This window comes from Octopus sinensis, linkage group LG5, assembly GCF_006345805.1.
Source record: "Octopus sinensis linkage group LG5, ASM634580v1, whole genome shotgun sequence".
Lineage (NCBI taxonomy): Eukaryota > Metazoa > Mollusca > Cephalopoda > Octopoda > Octopodidae > Octopus > Octopus sinensis.
The window spans coordinates 30453559-30471505 of NC_043001.1; the positions used below are offsets into that span (position 1 = coordinate 30453559).

Consider the following 17947-nt stretch of genomic DNA (forward strand, 5'->3'; position numbering starts at 1 on the left):
CCTGGTTCTACTATTCCAAACAAATAAAGTTTTACGTTTATTTTTTTTATAGTTAACACACCATTTTCAGAGACATTAATACAATAATTAGTTAGTTTAATAGGCCTTCATATATATTTACATTTTCTTTGTTTATATCTTTTTACAATGCTTTACATTATTATTTAGTATGATCAGGATTGATAATGTTTGTGGGCACAAGCACCTACAAAGCTGAGGGTTTTAGAACAACAGCCATGTGGTCAAACTCTTTATTGACCTGGTTAATCACCTTAATTAACAGTGTCTTTACTAATTCATCTTTTTCGGAACCTGTTTCTCATAATTCAGTAAATTTCTTATATGTCTCTTTCCTATTCATTAACAACATTCTGTCTTTCATTTATAATATCCTTCACTTGGTTACACAACTGTACAACTTTCTGCTCTTCACTGCCTGTTTAGTCCTTTAGTCAGTTCATTAAATATTGTATTACTAGTATGCAATTTTGAATTAGAATTAGTTTCAAATCTACTTAGCAAAGCTATGCACTGCATGAACCTGGGACCTTTCTCTTTGAATTAGCATATATTCATTAACTTAAAAATTCCACTTGTTCTTCAGCCATAATTTATTTGCACATTCTTATAAACAAAACTATAGCATAATACTTTCCTCTGTGTTTTTTGACTTATTTCATCCTCTTTTTTTAGCAATACTGCTTCTTCTTTGTATCGGTTTGCTTGGATTTGGCACCAGGTCCAGTCACTTCGAGCAACCTAAAGTAAGTAGTCACTGTTTTTTTTTTGTGCGTGTTCTTTGCTTTTCATTTATTGAAACCTTTGGCAATTTGCTGTGCTTGAGAAGACTTGTCAAACCAAGTGAAATTATAGTCGTGGACAGTACCAGTGGCACATAAAAGGCACCTGTACTGGTGGCACATAACAGGCACTCATTACACTCTTGGTGTTAGGAAGGGTATCCAGCTGTAGAAACCAGGCCAAAATTAGACTAGAGCCTAGTGCAGCTCTCTAGTCAAACTAACCTATGCCAGGATGGAAAACAAATGCTAAATGATGATGGTGAGGATATTAAGAATATATCATATTATACATGCAATGTTCATACTGAAAAATACTAGTAGCAGAAATAGTAAGGCTTCTCTTAAATTTATTGATTCTTTAGGTAGGTTTGAAACCTGGTACTACTAGTGTGTGCTGGAATCATTCTTCATTGCCTTGCCTTAAAAATCTGGAACAATCGAGTGACAAATGTGGAAGTGTTAAAGAAGATGAAAGTGAAGAGACAGTTGATGGATACTATCAGAGAGAAACAGTGGAGATTTGTTGGTCATTTTCTCAGAGAAGATGGTTGAATGGAGCGCTGCATGGTGGAGACTGAGCTGGTGGGAAAGAGAGCAAGAGGAAGGCAGAGAATGAAGAAGAGAATGAGCGTGCAGAGTGAGAAAGACCTGGGTGATGTTGCGAGAGACAGAAGTAAATGGAGGAGGAACAAGCCATGATTCATCAACAGCATGAATATGCCATGACACAAGAGAGAGAAATAGTGTGTGTTTATTTCAGGTCATTTGTCATGAATTGTAAAAGTTTCTGACTCCTTTACATAAATACATTTTAATAAGATGTGGTCATCCAATTCATTGCAATCTGTTAAATCATTCAACCCTTGCCTGCATGGAAAGTGTGCATGTAATGCTGTTGATAAAACGTTTTAAAAATTACTGCATGAAAAACGTGTCTGACTAGGGGTAAATATTACCTTGCATGGTAAAAAGCGAGGGTTAGCAACAGTAAGGACATCCAGTTGTTGAAAATCTGCTTCAACAAATTCTATCTGACCCATGCAAGCACGGAAAAATGGTCATTAAAAGATGGTGATTGTGCATGCTTGTGTGTATTTGGTTTATGCCTAAGTACAAGGAATCCCCAGTGCTTAGATTGAATATTATACTAACAGAACATCATTTTGTGAGTTGATCTCTCAGTATAATTGCTTTACACTAAATTTGCTTCTCTATATATTTTAATAGCCATCAAAAATATTCACGGCTGCTATATGGACATTCCACTTTGGCTATGACAATTATGGTTGGCCAAGTATGGAACGTGCAGAAAAAGTTCTTAGAGAAACTCGTAAGTAACAGTATGAGAAAATTTGCATGTATTTTTTTTACCTCCAAATTTTTATTCCTTCAGACTTTTTAATTGACTTCATTGATTTTAATTTCTCAGAATTTGGATTAAATTCTAACAATTTTATGTCAGCTTTTTTGTTTCGTATTGAGACAAGCTGTTATGTAAACTATGGCAGCATGAATTTTAGTTTTCATAAATACTGTTGACCAAGCAACATCTATGATCAAAGCATTCTTGCAATGACTATCCTGTTTCCCTTTTGTTTTTTTCCAGACAGCATATCCAATGAAAATATCCTTTATTAAAACAAGAGTCTGATTGGCTGCTGTTTCACAGGTCAAATCCCCACGTAAAAGATCCCTAATTGCCCTCTCTCAAACACTGTATATATCAGAGAGTGGCAGTGGGTGGCTGAACCAGTAGGCTAACAAGCTAAATATTTTACATTAGTTAGCTTTATTCCTCTAGTAATTTGGGATTAAATGTATTTTTGTGCCCTTGGATTGATAAAATATGTACCTGTAATATTTTGGATCAAGACCTTTGACTGTACTCCTCTCTGAGATACAGTGTAGTATTGATGATTTCAGTTTACCGTCTGACCACTTTCCCATCTAAACACTCATCAATGTTATTTCTGAGAGAACATTTTTTGTTCCATGACAATCAAACTAACCCAACATTTACAAGCCATATAGAAAGCCTCTGCATGGTCACTCAACCTACAAGACATGGCAGCCAAATCTCCTTCAAATTCATTCTACTATTTTATATGCTGGAAATTTGTATATTCTTGCCCAAGGTACGCTCTGCCTGGAAAGTGTACCTTGGACACTTTTCCATACAATCAAATGGATTCACAGCATTGTAAATCTTTTTACAATTAAGTTCAACTAGAAATCTTGCCAGCAACAAATTCAAAGTAATGTTTCACTTGCTCACAGTTTATTCCAATTGAATTACAAGGAAGAGCTTCTGTAAGAAATTCCTGCTCATTTTTTAACAGCATCAATGATGATCTTGTAAACTGAAAATGTGTTGAGATAGTCTTTGCTGGAATGCTCTTGGTCATAATTCAGTGCAATCAGAGCCAACTTAGGAGTTAAACAAACAACATCTGAATACTCAGCTTGGTCAATACATATTAACCTCTATACTCTGTCAGCCTCAATAAATAATAATGATATTCTCAAGATTTCAATACAAATAAGACATTTAATATTATCTGCTTAGATTGTCTGATTTTTATGATTATGCTATAAATTTTTCTTCTAATTTACTTTTTCTCTCTTCTTTTGTAGATGCTGATTTTATTACCTTATTAGAAAGTGATGCCTCAAAACCATTTCTGGGAAATAATGATTTAGGCATGTGGTTTGGCCAGAAACTTGGAATGTATGTTGATTTTGGCCCAGCTACCAAGAAGCACACTTGGGGGTAGGTGTACAATTAGAACTGTATTTTGATGTAAACTTCTCTGATATAAACACCCCACTTCTTATGCACATCTATCCCTCCTCACCTCTCTCTCTCTCTCTCTCATATTTTTTTTACTCAATGTATTTTTGAAAAATAATTCTGCAGATATATAGAGCTCACTCTGTAATCATGTGGTTCAGGTTTTATCCAACTGAGAATAGTTATATCACAACTTACAAAAAAAATATTTAAATCATGTGTGAGAATAATTTTCCCTTCATCTTCTTTTCTTTTAAACAGAAATTTAATTCTTTCCAAGTACCCTATTGTAAAATCTGTTCATCATCTCCTTCCCTCTCCTGAAGGTAAGTCCTCCTAAAACTTACTCATTTTGTTCTTAGAACTTGATTATAGCTTAATGTTAATTTCTGTCAACTACTCATAAAAATATTTGTGTTTTTCTTTTATATTGCATAAACTTGTATTTAGCACATCTTTGCTTATTTTCATCTAAACTTTTTATTTCTTGTCCACCTAATCTATTCCTTTACTACCCACAAGGGGCTAAACACAGAGGGGACAAACAAGGACAGACAAACGGATTAAGTCGATTATATCGACCCCAGTGTGTAACCGGTACTTATTTAATCGACCCCGAAAGGATGAAAGGCAAAGTCGACCTCAGTGGAATTTGAACTCAGAACGTAACGGCAGACGAAATACCGCTGAGCATTTCGCCTGGCGTGCTAACGTTTCTGCCAGTAAGAAAAGGAATGTTTCTGGCAGCTCGCCGCCTTAGTTGTCTACCTAATCAATGTTAACTGAGTGCAAAACTTCTTTTAGTTTGCAATATGAAACTCTATAAAACATCATGCCAGCAAGAGATTATATACTATCATCTGTAAAAAAAGGAAGAACATGTTGGATAATGTTGTCCTAAGTGCACCATACCTGGAATTAAGAGGTGTTGATCATTGATAGAATGCCTTTAAGCAAAGGTCTACCTGTTTAGAGCTAATTTGGTGGTAAATTGCTTTAACCCTTTAGTGTTCAGATTACTCTGTTAAATGTAATGCTTTTTTATTTAAATTGTTTTGAATTAATCATGCATTACCTTATAGCTTTGAGGTTTCAATGATGTGATTGTTTATTTTTAGACTGTCAATGTAGGTTAGGTGTGAGAGGCTAGATATGGCCAGTTTGAATATAAAATATGTAGAATATATTGGGCCGGATTTGGCCAGTTTAAGCACTAAAGGGTTAATTCACGAAAGGTTAGCCCTTGAAAGAGTAACTGGCTCACCAGAAGTGTCATGAATATGTAGATCTTTGCTGGAATAGAAAAAATGTTCTTTCTGACACCAATCAAAGCGAATGAGAATCACTAGCTATTTTGCTAATTCTATTGTTGTTGTTTGTTTTTGTCACTCTTGTTGTTGCTGCTGCTTTGTTTGTTTGTTTGTTTGTTTGTTTGTTGAGCAAAGCGGTCTTCTTCCCTGTAGTGGGAGAAGTCCGAAACATGGTCCTTTGCTATTCGTAAAACCTGCAGAAGAGAAAGCAGGTCAACCCCCGACACCGAGAGCATCGACGGATGGATGAATGCACATCCAGGCTCAGCGGTTGCGTAGGAAGTCGGGGACGAGAAACAGGAAGAAAGAGTGAGAGAAAGTTGGAGCAAAAGAGTACAACAGGGGTCGCCACCTGCCGGAGCCTCGTGGAGCTTTAGGTGTTTTCGCTCAATAAACACACACAAGGCCCAGTCTGGGAATCGAAACTGCGATCCTCCGACCGCGAGTCCACTGCCCTAACCATTGGGCCATTGCACCTCCACTGTTGTTGCTGCTGCTGATGCTGCAGCCAGCTGACAGAATCATTAGCATGCCAGACAAAATGCTTAGTGGCATTTCTTCTGGGTTTGCATTCTGAGTTCAAATTCTGTCAAGGTCGACTTTGCCTTTCATCTTCTGCGATCAATAAAATAAGTACCTTATAGGTAATATAGTAAAGGAAAAACTTTGATTAACTGGGACTATCTACGCATTTGGTGGACAAAAACTCCCTCTGGGAGTACTTTTTATCTAAAGAACTACAAACAAGAGAGGTAGCTAAAAAAAAAATCAATCAGTTGAAATTTTTGTTCCTTTGCTTATGGTTTTCAGAGTTTTAAGCATCCCTAATTGTTTAGACAATGTCAATTGTTCAAAGTTTTTGAACATATGACATTGTGTATATGAGATATAAGATCCTATTGTATGTATATTTCCTATGTAGATGTGGCTGTGTGGTTTTAAATCTTGCTTTCTAACCGTGTGATCTTGGGTTCAGTTTCAGTGTTTGGCACTTTGGGTAAACATCTTCTACTACAGCCTCACTCAACCAAAGCCTTGCGAGTAGATTTAGCAGATGGAAACTAAAAGAAGTTCATTGTATATATATGTGTGTGTGTGTGTGTCTAGATATCATGTGATTGTTGCAAATGAGTATCATCGTCCTCATACAGCAAAGACAATAGTGTAAAAACTATATCAAATTATGGGGAAAATGCTACCTTGCTTGGAAACAGGTGAGCATTGGCAACAGGAAGAACATCCAGCCGTAGAAATTTTGCTTCAAAAATTTTCTTGTGACCCATGCAAGTATGAGACAGTAGGCATTTAACCCTTTAGCGTTCAGATTACTCTCGCAAGTGTATTGCTTATTTATTCACATTCTTTTGAATTAATCATGCATTATCTCATAGCTTTGAGATTTCGATGATGCAGGTTTTTATTTTTAGAGTGATATCGTATGGTAGGTGTGAGAAGCTGGACCTGACTGGCTTGAACATAAAACAGGTAGAATCTTTATACTAGATATGGCTGGTTTAACTGCTAAAGGGTTAAATATATGAACACTTTCTTAGGCTGCTTTCTTCTCAGTCATATTGTTGTTTTCTTAAATCTCTCTTTACTCTTTTACTTGTTTCAGTCATTTGACTGCGGCCATGCTGGAGCACCGCCGTTTTAGTCTAGCAAATCGACCCCAGAACTTATTCTTTGTACGCCTAGTACTTATTCTATCGGTCTCTTTTGCCGAACCACTAAGTAATGGGGACGTAAACACACCAGCATCGGTTGTCAAGCGATGTTGGGGGGGACAAACACAGACACACAAACACACACACACACACATACATATACATATATATATATATATATATATGACGGGCTTCTTTCAGTTTCCCTCTACCAAATCCACTCACAAAGCTTTGGTCGGCCCGAGGCTATAATAGAAGACACTTGCCCAAGGTGCCACGCAGTGGGACTGAACCCGGAACCGTGTGGTTGGTAAGCAAGCTACTTACCACACAGCCACTCCTGCGCCTATATTTTGAAGTAAGCTTACAAAGTTTATTCATTTGTTTTTAGAGTCTGTATTTGAGTTTTCAGTCTTATTCCTGGTTTTTTTTTTTCGTTTTGTGGGATACGAAGGGCTTATTGTCTCTTCCCTTCCTCTCTTGAGTTAACAAACGAAACAATAAAATGAAAATGGTTTCACATATTGCCTGCTGATTAATTTAAACATTTCAAGTGATACATGATGTTATATTATAGGTGAACTGGCACCTGCTATTAGTGCCACAGTGAACATTAGTGGCACCCTGGTTGACTTTGTTGTCACTCACATGGGTAATCACCGAGACAATGAAGACAGAAGGCAGCAAGCCATTTATCTTTCTGACATTCTTAAATCAAGGTGAGTGCGAATTTTTGTGCAGACAAATACATCTAAAAGAAAATATTCTTTGTGCTAGTATTGGTCTCAAATACTATATGCTCTAAACACTATATATTCTAAAGCAACCCTTGATTTTTGTTTTAAAATTTACCTAAAATGTATAAATATATGCCAAATATAGAGTATCAGTCTCTAATCTGATGGTTTGAATGGAACTGGTAAGCTGGAGAGCTGCACCAGGTTCCAGTAAAATTCATCTTGTTTTCTACAGCTGGATGCCCTTCCTAATGCCATATTGTTGTATATAAGACACTACAGTTAACCAGATTATATTCAATGTATAATAATATTCTTTGCCCTCAGGTTTTTTGTGAATGTTCTAAAACCTTAATTGTATTATATACTGGAATATATGATCACTGGTGTACTACTGTCTTTGATAACATTAATAAAATTTTTATTCAGTTGACATCTTAGCCATAACCTTTCTATTATTATTGTGAATATTTTGTGAGATGTTTAGGAGATATTCAGAGAAAGTAGGATTTGGCCACTACATTAAGCATGTTAAATAAAGCACAGGATATAAAACAAGTATGACATGACATGCTTGACTACTCTGACTCATACAGCCAGCCTTTGCATGGCACTTTATATTAAAAAAGTGATTGCCTAACATTATTTCATAAATTTGCTTGAGCAGAATTAACTGAAGTTATTCAACAATTACTATGGCAATAGAACCTCAATACAGCCAGTAACCCAGGTAGAAATATCAGCCAGGTCTCCTTCAGATAACATCCCTTTGTTTTATATTAGGGCTGATGCATTGAATAATATAGTCTTACACACACTATACCTTAAAAATAGATGGGATGATCACAGCTTGAATGCTTAGATCATAGGCATAGTTAGGAACAACCTGAACATAAATAACTGTAGTGTCTTATATACAACAATATGGCATTAGGAAGGGCATCCAGCTGTAGAAAACAAGCTGAATCATAATAGAATCTGGTGCAGCTTACCAATTACAGTCAAACCATCTAACCCAGGGCTGGTCAATCTGAGGCCTGCTGGCCACATGTGGCCTGCAGACTTTTATCTTGTGGCCTGCTTGATACTTTCTTGAAGTGGGTTTATTTAAACAAACATTTAAAAAATGTTATCAAAAATTAAAGATTATAATGAAAATACCACTGTTTTTGCAACGATCATATTTCATGTTGAATCAACAATCATTCATTCATTATTGTAATAAAGCAAAATGCTTTTAATTCTGTTAATATGCAAGCGGCCCTCAAAACACTTTCTGTGATTGAAGTGGTCTGTAATGTAATTCAAGTTGGCCAGGCTTGAATTACATTACAGACCACATGGAAAGCAGATGTTAGATGATTAGATGATGGTGGTAGTGATGGTGGTGGTGGTGGTGGTGGTGGTGGCGGCAGAGGAGGAGGTGTACAGGAAGCTGCTTTATTCTTAATTCTAATTTTTTTTTTTTCTGGATAATTTACAATTTTGTAAATGTGTTTAGTGAATTTGTGTGTGTAGATTAATTTGAATTACTTAATGATCACAACTATAGATTTCTGTAAAAGTTCTGAATTAAAATCTTCCACCAAACCTTAGTCACAATTTATGTTCCTAACACTAGTTTCATGATAACTAAGTTATTTTACTAAATTCTTTGTTATATTTAAAGTAATTGAAAGAAACACAAAGCATCTCAAAATAAATACAGTAACGAAAGGGTTAAGGAAAAAAAGTAAAGAAAGATTTCTTCATTTGATTTTGGCCTTTGTGATTCTATAAGTAGTTTTAGCTACTATCTGCTTTATTTAGAGGTTTTCTGTAAGCTGCTGGAATGTTAGGTCCCTCACCCTACTTTTTTTCTTTTCAAATAATGTTGTAGAGTAATAAAAATTTGTTTAGACACATGATATATGTAATTTGTTGGATTTAACAAAAGACCTTGTTATCCTTCTTTTTATCTATTTTCTTTCTCTTTCTCAATAAATATACATGAATAGTATTTAAGCTAAGTTTATAAGGTAGTCTGAAAAGTTACCAGTTTGTATGAGTATTAACACAGATTCAATGATTTCAGACATTTAGTGACTGGCTATAAATTTTCAGATAGCAATGATACAGAAAAACAGGGCTGTGGGGCAGGATTGGGGAGTGAGAGGTAGGCATAGTGCATGAAGGAGGAAATGTGAGGAAGAGAAGAGATGTAGATTGGCTTGTTGGAGTAGGGTGCATGAGGTTTTCTTGTTATGTGTGGGTGGAACACATAGGTCGGGGGGCCAGTAGATAGCAATGATACAGTTAGACAGGCCCAAAAGAAAAGGATTGGGGTGGGAGGTAAGCACAGTGCATGAAGTGGAAATGTGTGGAAGAGTAGAGATGTAGTTTGGTTTGTTGCTGTAAGGTGGGTCTTCTCAAGAACCTCATATCACCAGACATCTTGGTCCAGTGTCATTTCTTCCGTGAGGCCCAGCATCTTGAGATTGGTCCTTACCACTTCATCCCACGTCTTCCTGGGTCTCCCTCTTCTGCAAGTACCATCCACTTTCAGTGACCAGCACTTCTTTATGTAGCTGTCTTCATTCATACACATCACATGTCCATCTCTTGCAAGCTACATTTGATTCCTATTATGCCCAACTTTTCTCTCAATACATTTGCAGTTTGCTGTACATGTGCACTGATGTTGCACATCCATCAGAGCTTACTGCCTTCATTTCTCTCCAGTCTATGCATATCTTCTGCATTCAGAACCCATGTCTCCCTGCCATGGAGTATAGCCATTCGTACACAAGCATCATATAGTCTACCTTTCACTTTGCAACAGAGTCCTTTTGTTGTCAACAGAGCTAATAGTTCTCTGAACTTCTTCCACCCTATTTTTATTCTAGAAACAATACTTTCAGAGCATCCTCCACCATTGCTAATTTGGTTACCTAGGTAACAGAAACTATCTACAACCTCAAGAGAGCCTCCTGGGCATTTGAGAGAATCGAAGTCCCATGTGCTCATAGTCCTTATTATTCTTGCACACCTGCCACATACAAAGACATCACCATCTGTTAATATACCTGTGGTTCTACTGCACCTTTTATGTATCCATAAGTTTACACTGGGTACAGTGAATGGAATTTCTTCCAACTCCTTTCCTTCATATTGAGCGTGGCCATTTACCTGACAGAAAGAGAGTTTCATCTTCTTTCTTACTAACAACAATTTTGGTCTATGCTAGGTTAACTTTAAGGCCCTTTGATTCCAGGTTTTGTTTCCATACCTGGAATTTCTTCTCCAATTCTGTTAAAGATTCTACGATAAGAGTAAGGTCATCAGCATATAGCAGTTTGGAATTCCTATGTTATAGCTTGGAGGACTATAATGAATATATAGTTTTTATTGACAATATTTGCCCAGATTTTTTATCCTAATTTTATAAACAATTTTTTGTCTTCTCCAATACAAGTCATCTTTAACCTCCATATGTAAAACTAAATAAAGCATATATTTCAAAGAAATCAACATTTTTGATTGATTTTTTTTTTCATTATAATGTTTACATCATCATAATCAAAATTGTTTTATAGCTTATTTTATATTTAAGATTATGCAAATTTTTTATTTACAGTCCAAATCCTGCTGTATTTCTTGGGTATGTAACATCATACCCATATGGCCGAGATTATACCCAGTTTATTGAAGAAGGTCAAATGAAAGACATTGACCCAACAGATCATGATCGTTGGTGTCAATATATAATGTATAAAAAGCTAGTTCGGTATGAGACTCTTTTATTTTTCTTATTTATGTGTTAGTAACATGATTATATGATAAGAAATATTTATTAACCAATTACATTATTGTGTATTCCTAAATTCTGAAATGTCAGTAATTTGAAGATATTTTGAAAAATATGTATTTCCTTCACTTCAATATGAACACTGTTTTCACTAGTCATCCTTGAACATTCTTTAGTTATATGTCAGTCTGGTTCTCTCTGCAAGAATTCAAATAGCTAACTTTAGTTTGATGGTCTCTCTATTTACACTAAATATGCTGTTGTGATGATTCCTGGAGTCAGTATGCTCCCAATTGATAAAACTGTCTTTAGCTGTGAATGTTTCTTTATATCTCTATAGAGAAGAGAACATTTTATGCTTATTCCATAGATACGCAGGACAGTAAACAAACTAGAAAAATACTCTTCAATATTTTGAGGTGTCTTGTAAAAATAAGTTAAAAACGAATTGAACATTTTAAAATCTGTAAGATTTAAAGGTATGTTTGTAGTGGTGGTAGTGGTGGTGAGACAAAGAGGAGGCATCCTTCATTTGGGACTGGCTATGGCCTATAAAACTAGAGTGACATTCAGGGAACATGTTTAGCTGTTAAGTATGGAAATCCTATGCTTTAAAGATGTGAGGATCCTTCTCAATCTCATTAATAAGTGACTATACTTCACAAAGGAAGTCTAATAAAACTGAAACATGTCCAAAGTTTTCAGTGTCTGCCAAAAATGAAATTATTATTACCTCTATGCTTATTTTCAATTTTAGTGTTAACTCACTGGTGTGTCAACCCATTCCAGAGAATTTTTTTTTGAGTTGTCATCCCTGTTTCTAATTTAATATTCAAGCTATGCTTAATTAAATGCCATTCTTACCACATTATATTTTAGTGCTTGCTTCACTATTTTGACAATAGTTTGGATACAGCAGTTGCTGAAAGGAAGACAAGTGATCAGTCTATTCTCTTAGGGTAGCCACACTATATTTTCTTTTAGGAACTATTTCTCTTAATCTTTGACTTTTCCAAGGCACTCTTAGATCACGAATATTTAAGGTTCAAATAATGATGGTATATTTGATGAAATATAATATGTATGGATGTATAATAAATTAGATGGCTACTTTCTATAAATGGCTTACCATTAACTCAGCAATTATCAATAAAGAACTTCTTAAAAATTAAAGAAATTATTATTAAAAGCTGGGCAGAATTATATTTTGATTTGAATAAAAAAGAAAAGGAGTTTCAGTTTTTTAATTTGTAATGTAAATAAAATGTTTCCATTGTCTTGAAATATTTTTCCAGTGAACATTAGTCATTTTGTTTGTGGTTCTGCTTTTTGTGTTTAGCCTTGCCTATGCCCGGATATCAAGAGGAGAACTGAGTGACACAGAAATTCAAATGGCTAAATTTAAAATCCCCAAAAATCCTTCTTCAAACAAAGATAACCATGTAGTCCTTCACAGACATGAAGATGTGCCTGAGTATCAACGTTTCTCAAGAAAGTACGTAAAAGAGTAAATTCTATATTTTTGTTTCTTTCTAAGTAAAACTTTTAATTTTAATTCTAATTGCAATCCTATAATTGATGAATTTCAAAGTTGTTCACATACATCTTCTGTACTCAGAGATTTGTAAACAATCAATTTTTTTTTTCTTTTCCATTTGCTCATATATAAGTCTTATTATGTCAGTTCATTTTAAATATTACATGAGTCACATTGTCTGAGTTGGATTATTGTTCATGCGTAGAAGGATGGATGTGGGAACAACATCAGAATTGATATAATGAGGGTTAGAGAGAGCTCCATCAACATATGTAAGCAGGTAGTCTATGTCAGACATTTACATGGCAAACTTGGTTTGAATGCTTTACAAAACGTCAAATGCAATGCTTCCATGAAATTTCTAAAGGGCAAGGGTTTATTAGTAAGTAACAAAGGAGAGGAGCAGGGCCCCATTAGATTTGGCTTTATGAAAGTTGTGCTAGTGGTCATTAAGGAGTGAGACAGAATCAAAGTGTTGGAGAGCTGGTTGTTAATGGCTGTTGCTTATCACTTTTTTTAGAAAGCAATAAATCAGTAGTTGACAAGGTAAAAGTAGTTACCCTTCATGAAAATCAGGTGCACTGTAGGGTCTTTTCAAAGAGTGAGATATATTCCAAGGGTGGGGAAGAGACATTGATGGTCAGTATGAGAATAGAGGCTAACTGTGGGTTTAATTATTTGAGAGCAATAGAAGGATCATTGTCAGATACAGTGTGACCATGGCGATTTGAAGTAAATACAGGTCTTTTCACACTTGGTGTATGTATGTGTGCATGATACACTTGGTAGAGTGGAGAGGAATGATTCTGGAGGCACATGGCCTAGTGGTTAGAGCAGCGGACTTGCGGTCGAGGGATCGTGGGTTCGAATCTCAGACCGGGCGATGTGTATGTTTATGAGCGAAAACACCTAGGCTCCATGCGGCTCCAGCAGAAGGTAATGGCGAACTTCTGCTGACTCTTTCACCACAACTTTCTCTCACTCTTTCCTCCTGCATCTTACAGCTCACCTGTGACGGACCGGCGTCCTGTACAGGTGGGGAACCTATATGCTAAGAAACTGGGAAACCGGCCCTTATGAGCCAGGCATGGCTCGAGAAGGAACAAAAGAAAAAGAGGGATGATTCTGGAGAAGATTTACCCAATAGGTGCCATGTTAAGTTGGATGCAAAGCAAGCTGCAAATGGAGTGGGTTTTTTTCACTATGAAAGTACTGCTTACAACACCAATGTAGTTGTGAAGGGAAAGAGAAGGAGGAAGATTCTACAAAGTTGGGAGAGATGCTTTTGGTTAAAGGCCAAAATGATTGGCTGTTGTTTGGGAAATGACACAACTTGTGGGCTGTGTGAGGCAGTAAAAGCTGTCCAGCTTGTTGGATGGTTTTCTCCAAATGTTGTGGGCCATCTTCTTTGCTCAAGAGTGAGCCATTTCAAAGATTTGGGTTTATGTATTTTGGTTGTTTGTGGAATGTGCAAGGACACACCCAAGAGGATGGTTTTAATTACCTGAATGTGATGGAGTGTTTTGCATAGCATGTGAATGTGTAGTAAAACAGTAGTCAGACAGTTTTGTAGGTGTAGAGATGGCGTTTGTTTAGTAAAACTGGTTTTGGAGGTGAGAAAGAAATCCTGGGTGTATGGAATAATAGTAATTAACTAATACTAGCAATTTGATTTTGCTCTCAATATTTCTCTTGGTGTAAGGTGGCATGCTGGCAGAAATGTTAGCATGCCAGGCAAAATGCTTAGCAGTATTTCATTCATCTTTATTTTCTGAGATCAAATTCTGCCAAGGTTGACTTTGCCTTTCATCCTTTCAAGGTCAATAAAATATGTACCAGTTTATCACTGGGGTTGATGTAATCAACTTACCCTGCTCCACCCAAATTGCTGGCCTTGTGCCAAAATTTGAAACCAGTACTTCTTTGTGATGCTTTGTAAGATACATAATTTTGAATGTTCTTAACCTTTTAACATTCAGATTATTCTGGCAAATGTAATGCTCGTTTTGGTCACATTGTTTTGAATTAATTATGCATTATCTCATAACTTCAAGATTTCAATGATGAGATCATTCATTTTTTAAATGTTATTATTGAGTAGGTGTTTGAATATTAAACAGGTATAATATACAGGCCAAATATGGCTGGTTTAAATGCTTATGGGTTAAATATGAATGTAATTTGTGCTTTTAAGCTCTTTAATATGTTTCTATTTTCTATAATACTGTTAACCAATGCAGTTTTCTCTACAACTCATAAGTTACAGATTCACATTTGAACAGTTAATATTCTCTTTAGCTATCATTAAGAGCCTGTTGAATTTTAGGTGTGCTTATAGATTTCTCTTATATTCATATTCCAAAAATATACTTGTGTGTGTGTATGTTTAAATATTGTCAGAATTGTTTGCTATTGCATTAAATGTTTAAAAACTTTACCTTGCAGATTTGGTCATTATTACCCAGCTGCAGCTCCATCTGGTCAAAGTGAACAGCTGTACCAAATGGCAACACCAAAATATTTTGTTTGAAAAGTTTTTTTTAAATCTCCATTGTATGGAAATGGGAGTATATTTTTGTGTTTGGGTTATATTTTTTATTATAAAATGGATTAGTGCTCTTTATTTTTTCATAAATTTTATATTTTCTTTTCTTTTTTATTTGACAAACATTCAAGCTCTATTAGCATTTTGCATTTTTTTTCCCTTTTTTTTTCTGTTAATTGTTGTGGAGGAACTTTTGATATACTCTTTTAATATTCACTGGTGAAGCTCAGTTCCTACTGCTATCATTTGTGTTCTTTTATTATAACTGATAACAAAAAAATACATCCCTATGATTTACTCCAAAAGCATAATATGATGAAAATAAGATGTACTTTTATCATAATTATTTATAATGTGATGTGTTACTTCTACAGAATATTTATTACATGTAATTGTTTGAGTGGTGTTCTGATTAAGCTTTTGTGTTACAGAAAAGAGGGCTAATTTATATGTTTACAGCTCCTAAAGTGATAAATGTAAGTGTAGCTTTTTTATAGCTATTGGAACTTATTTCCACCAAAAAGAAAGACAAAGCTTGCCAAAGATTATCATTTTTTTTTTATAAAGTTAAAATGTACATTAATTGTTTTTGCTGGATAGCCCTGATTAGATTTGTTTCAAAGTATCTATAGCAAAGACATACTACAGGTTTGCTTGATTGATGCATAGGAGTAACTGACAATTGCAGCACCTCTTGCTATGCTAGATAGGTCTGGCATGTGAAATTCAGCATGTGATTACTACATTAGCTATGATCATTTTAGCTTTATCTATTTTAAAAGTTATAACTTAAAGTTTGTGATCCTCATTTTAAAGACCTCACTGCCCTTGTTGAGGGAGATTTAACTGATATATTGAGCAAGTTAAACAACTACATAAAAGCTCCTATACTGGCTTGAATATTTTAAGTTAAACTTAAAAATGAATTCATCAGAGGAGGACCAAACTACAACTAGGGCATATATCGAGCAGAAATTCTCAAAACCGTAATCTCAAGACTGTAAATCCTAGAAAAGTTGTCTTTCATGATGCACTCTTGCTTCCTTTTGAATGTTTGGTTGGATGAAAGTGTATCATTATGGAAATGTAAATATATATATATATATTATTATGGATCTGATTTGTAAAGAAATGGAAATTGTCAAAGTTGCACATTCAACTATAGAACTGATATATTCTTGCCAGGTGAACTCTTTTGGAGTAATGCTCTCAAAAGATTTTAAATGAAAAACTAAATCTATTTAATGTCTTAAATCAAAATATATTTTTATATATTCATTATATATATATATATCAGGTTGGTATTAAAGCAAGTCTTTTAACTTTTTGAATGAAAAGGCTTGATTGGGTTTTATTTACTCTAGATATTCTGAAAACTACACCTTTATCCTGTTTGTATCAGGTGTAATATATATGATGAGAGTAGATTTTGATTATAAAATTTTTTTTTTAAATCTCCTAAATTTTGTGAAAATCAATTTTTAAATATATTTTGGACAAATTACAAGAAATATTTTCAGTGTTATAACACTAAAATGAAAAGCAAACAAACAATATAACTTAGATATCACACACCGGTAAGGAATATTCAGTCTTTTACTGAGAATTGAAACTGGTTAAGTTAGTACTGGCCCTTTAGTCCAAAGAGTCAGTTATTTGTATTCTATCATCTCCACTATACAGTGTCCTTGGCCCAGTCTACCTTGCCATAAAATAAGTGCCATGAGAAGGTATAGTTCACTTTTATATGCAGTAGGGATTTTGATGATTTGCTTTGTTGAGTTATAGTGCTAAGCTCTGATCTTCCTCTGAATAGGTAAAAGCAGCCAATGGAGAGTGTCCTCTTTTAACCCTTTTGTTACTGTATTTATTTTGAGATGCTCTGTGTTTCTTTCAATTACTTTAACTATAAGAAAGAATTTAGTAAAATAACATCGTTATCATTGAGCTAGGAACATAAATTGTGACTAAGATTTGGTGGAAATTTTGAATTCAAAACTTATGAAAACAAGACATTTATACTAAAGAGCCAGAGCCGGTTTCAGCCGGGTTGGTAACGAAAGGGTTAAATAACTGCATGAAGAGGGAGTTGACAATGGTATTTGTATTTCTTGAATTCTTTTTAAAGGGGCGTAATTTCACTGTGTGATATTACATTACTTGGCTTACCAGCTAATTAGTTGAATAAAAGGGAAACTAAATCATTAAAATTAAACTGTTTAATTTTACTGAAATTAGCTTATTAATTGTTACTTTTCTTTGTTGGAAGCATTTTTACACAGTTTTTTTTTTCTTTTGTTCTTCTTGAGACCTGATTTTATTCAACAGGTTGTAAATAAATATGAGAAGAGATTTGATAATTATATTTCAGTTTTATATTCATATATTTTTGTGAGAGTAAAACATCATTTTCCCTGATATTATTTATGGCAGATAAGTACAAGAATGCCTTGAATCTTTTGATTCTCCATTCAACCAATGGATTATGGAATGTCTCTTATAGCATTTCATTAACTGCTTTACTTTACAATACCATCAGAGGATATTAAACATTTTATTAATTGCTTTTCTGTTAACAAGGTCAGAAAATATTTAACATTTTGTCATTTGCTTAATAACAACTGGAACTAGTGAAAAGTTTCCAATATATTGTGGTATCAAACAAATCTAACCTTTTATATGCTTGGAATTCTTGGTAATTTTTTAAAAAACATGTGAATTTGCAAAAGGAATTTTGTTAACTAAATAGTCCTATAAAAATAAAATATAT

General features: G+C 34.7%; 1 protein-coding gene across 1 annotated transcript in view; it reads left to right on the top strand.

The window, feature by feature from the left end:
* Positions 1-16925, top strand: part of LOC115211663 (PGAP2-interacting protein) — a 45506-nt gene extending 28581 nt beyond the window's left edge. Inside the window, exons 8-15 of the mRNA XM_029780297.2 lie at positions 694-764; positions 2031-2133; positions 3438-3573; positions 3856-3920; positions 7149-7290; positions 10925-11074; positions 12435-12590; positions 15078-16925. Of these exons, the coding sequence (XP_029636157.1) occupies positions 694-764; positions 2031-2133; positions 3438-3573; positions 3856-3920; positions 7149-7290; positions 10925-11074; positions 12435-12590; positions 15078-15162 (908 nt within the window). The 3' untranslated portion in view covers positions 15163-16925. The remainder of the gene's footprint in view (positions 1-693; positions 765-2030; positions 2134-3437; positions 3574-3855; positions 3921-7148; positions 7291-10924; positions 11075-12434; positions 12591-15077) is intronic.
* The last annotated feature ends 1022 nt before the right edge of the window (positions 16926-17947 follow it).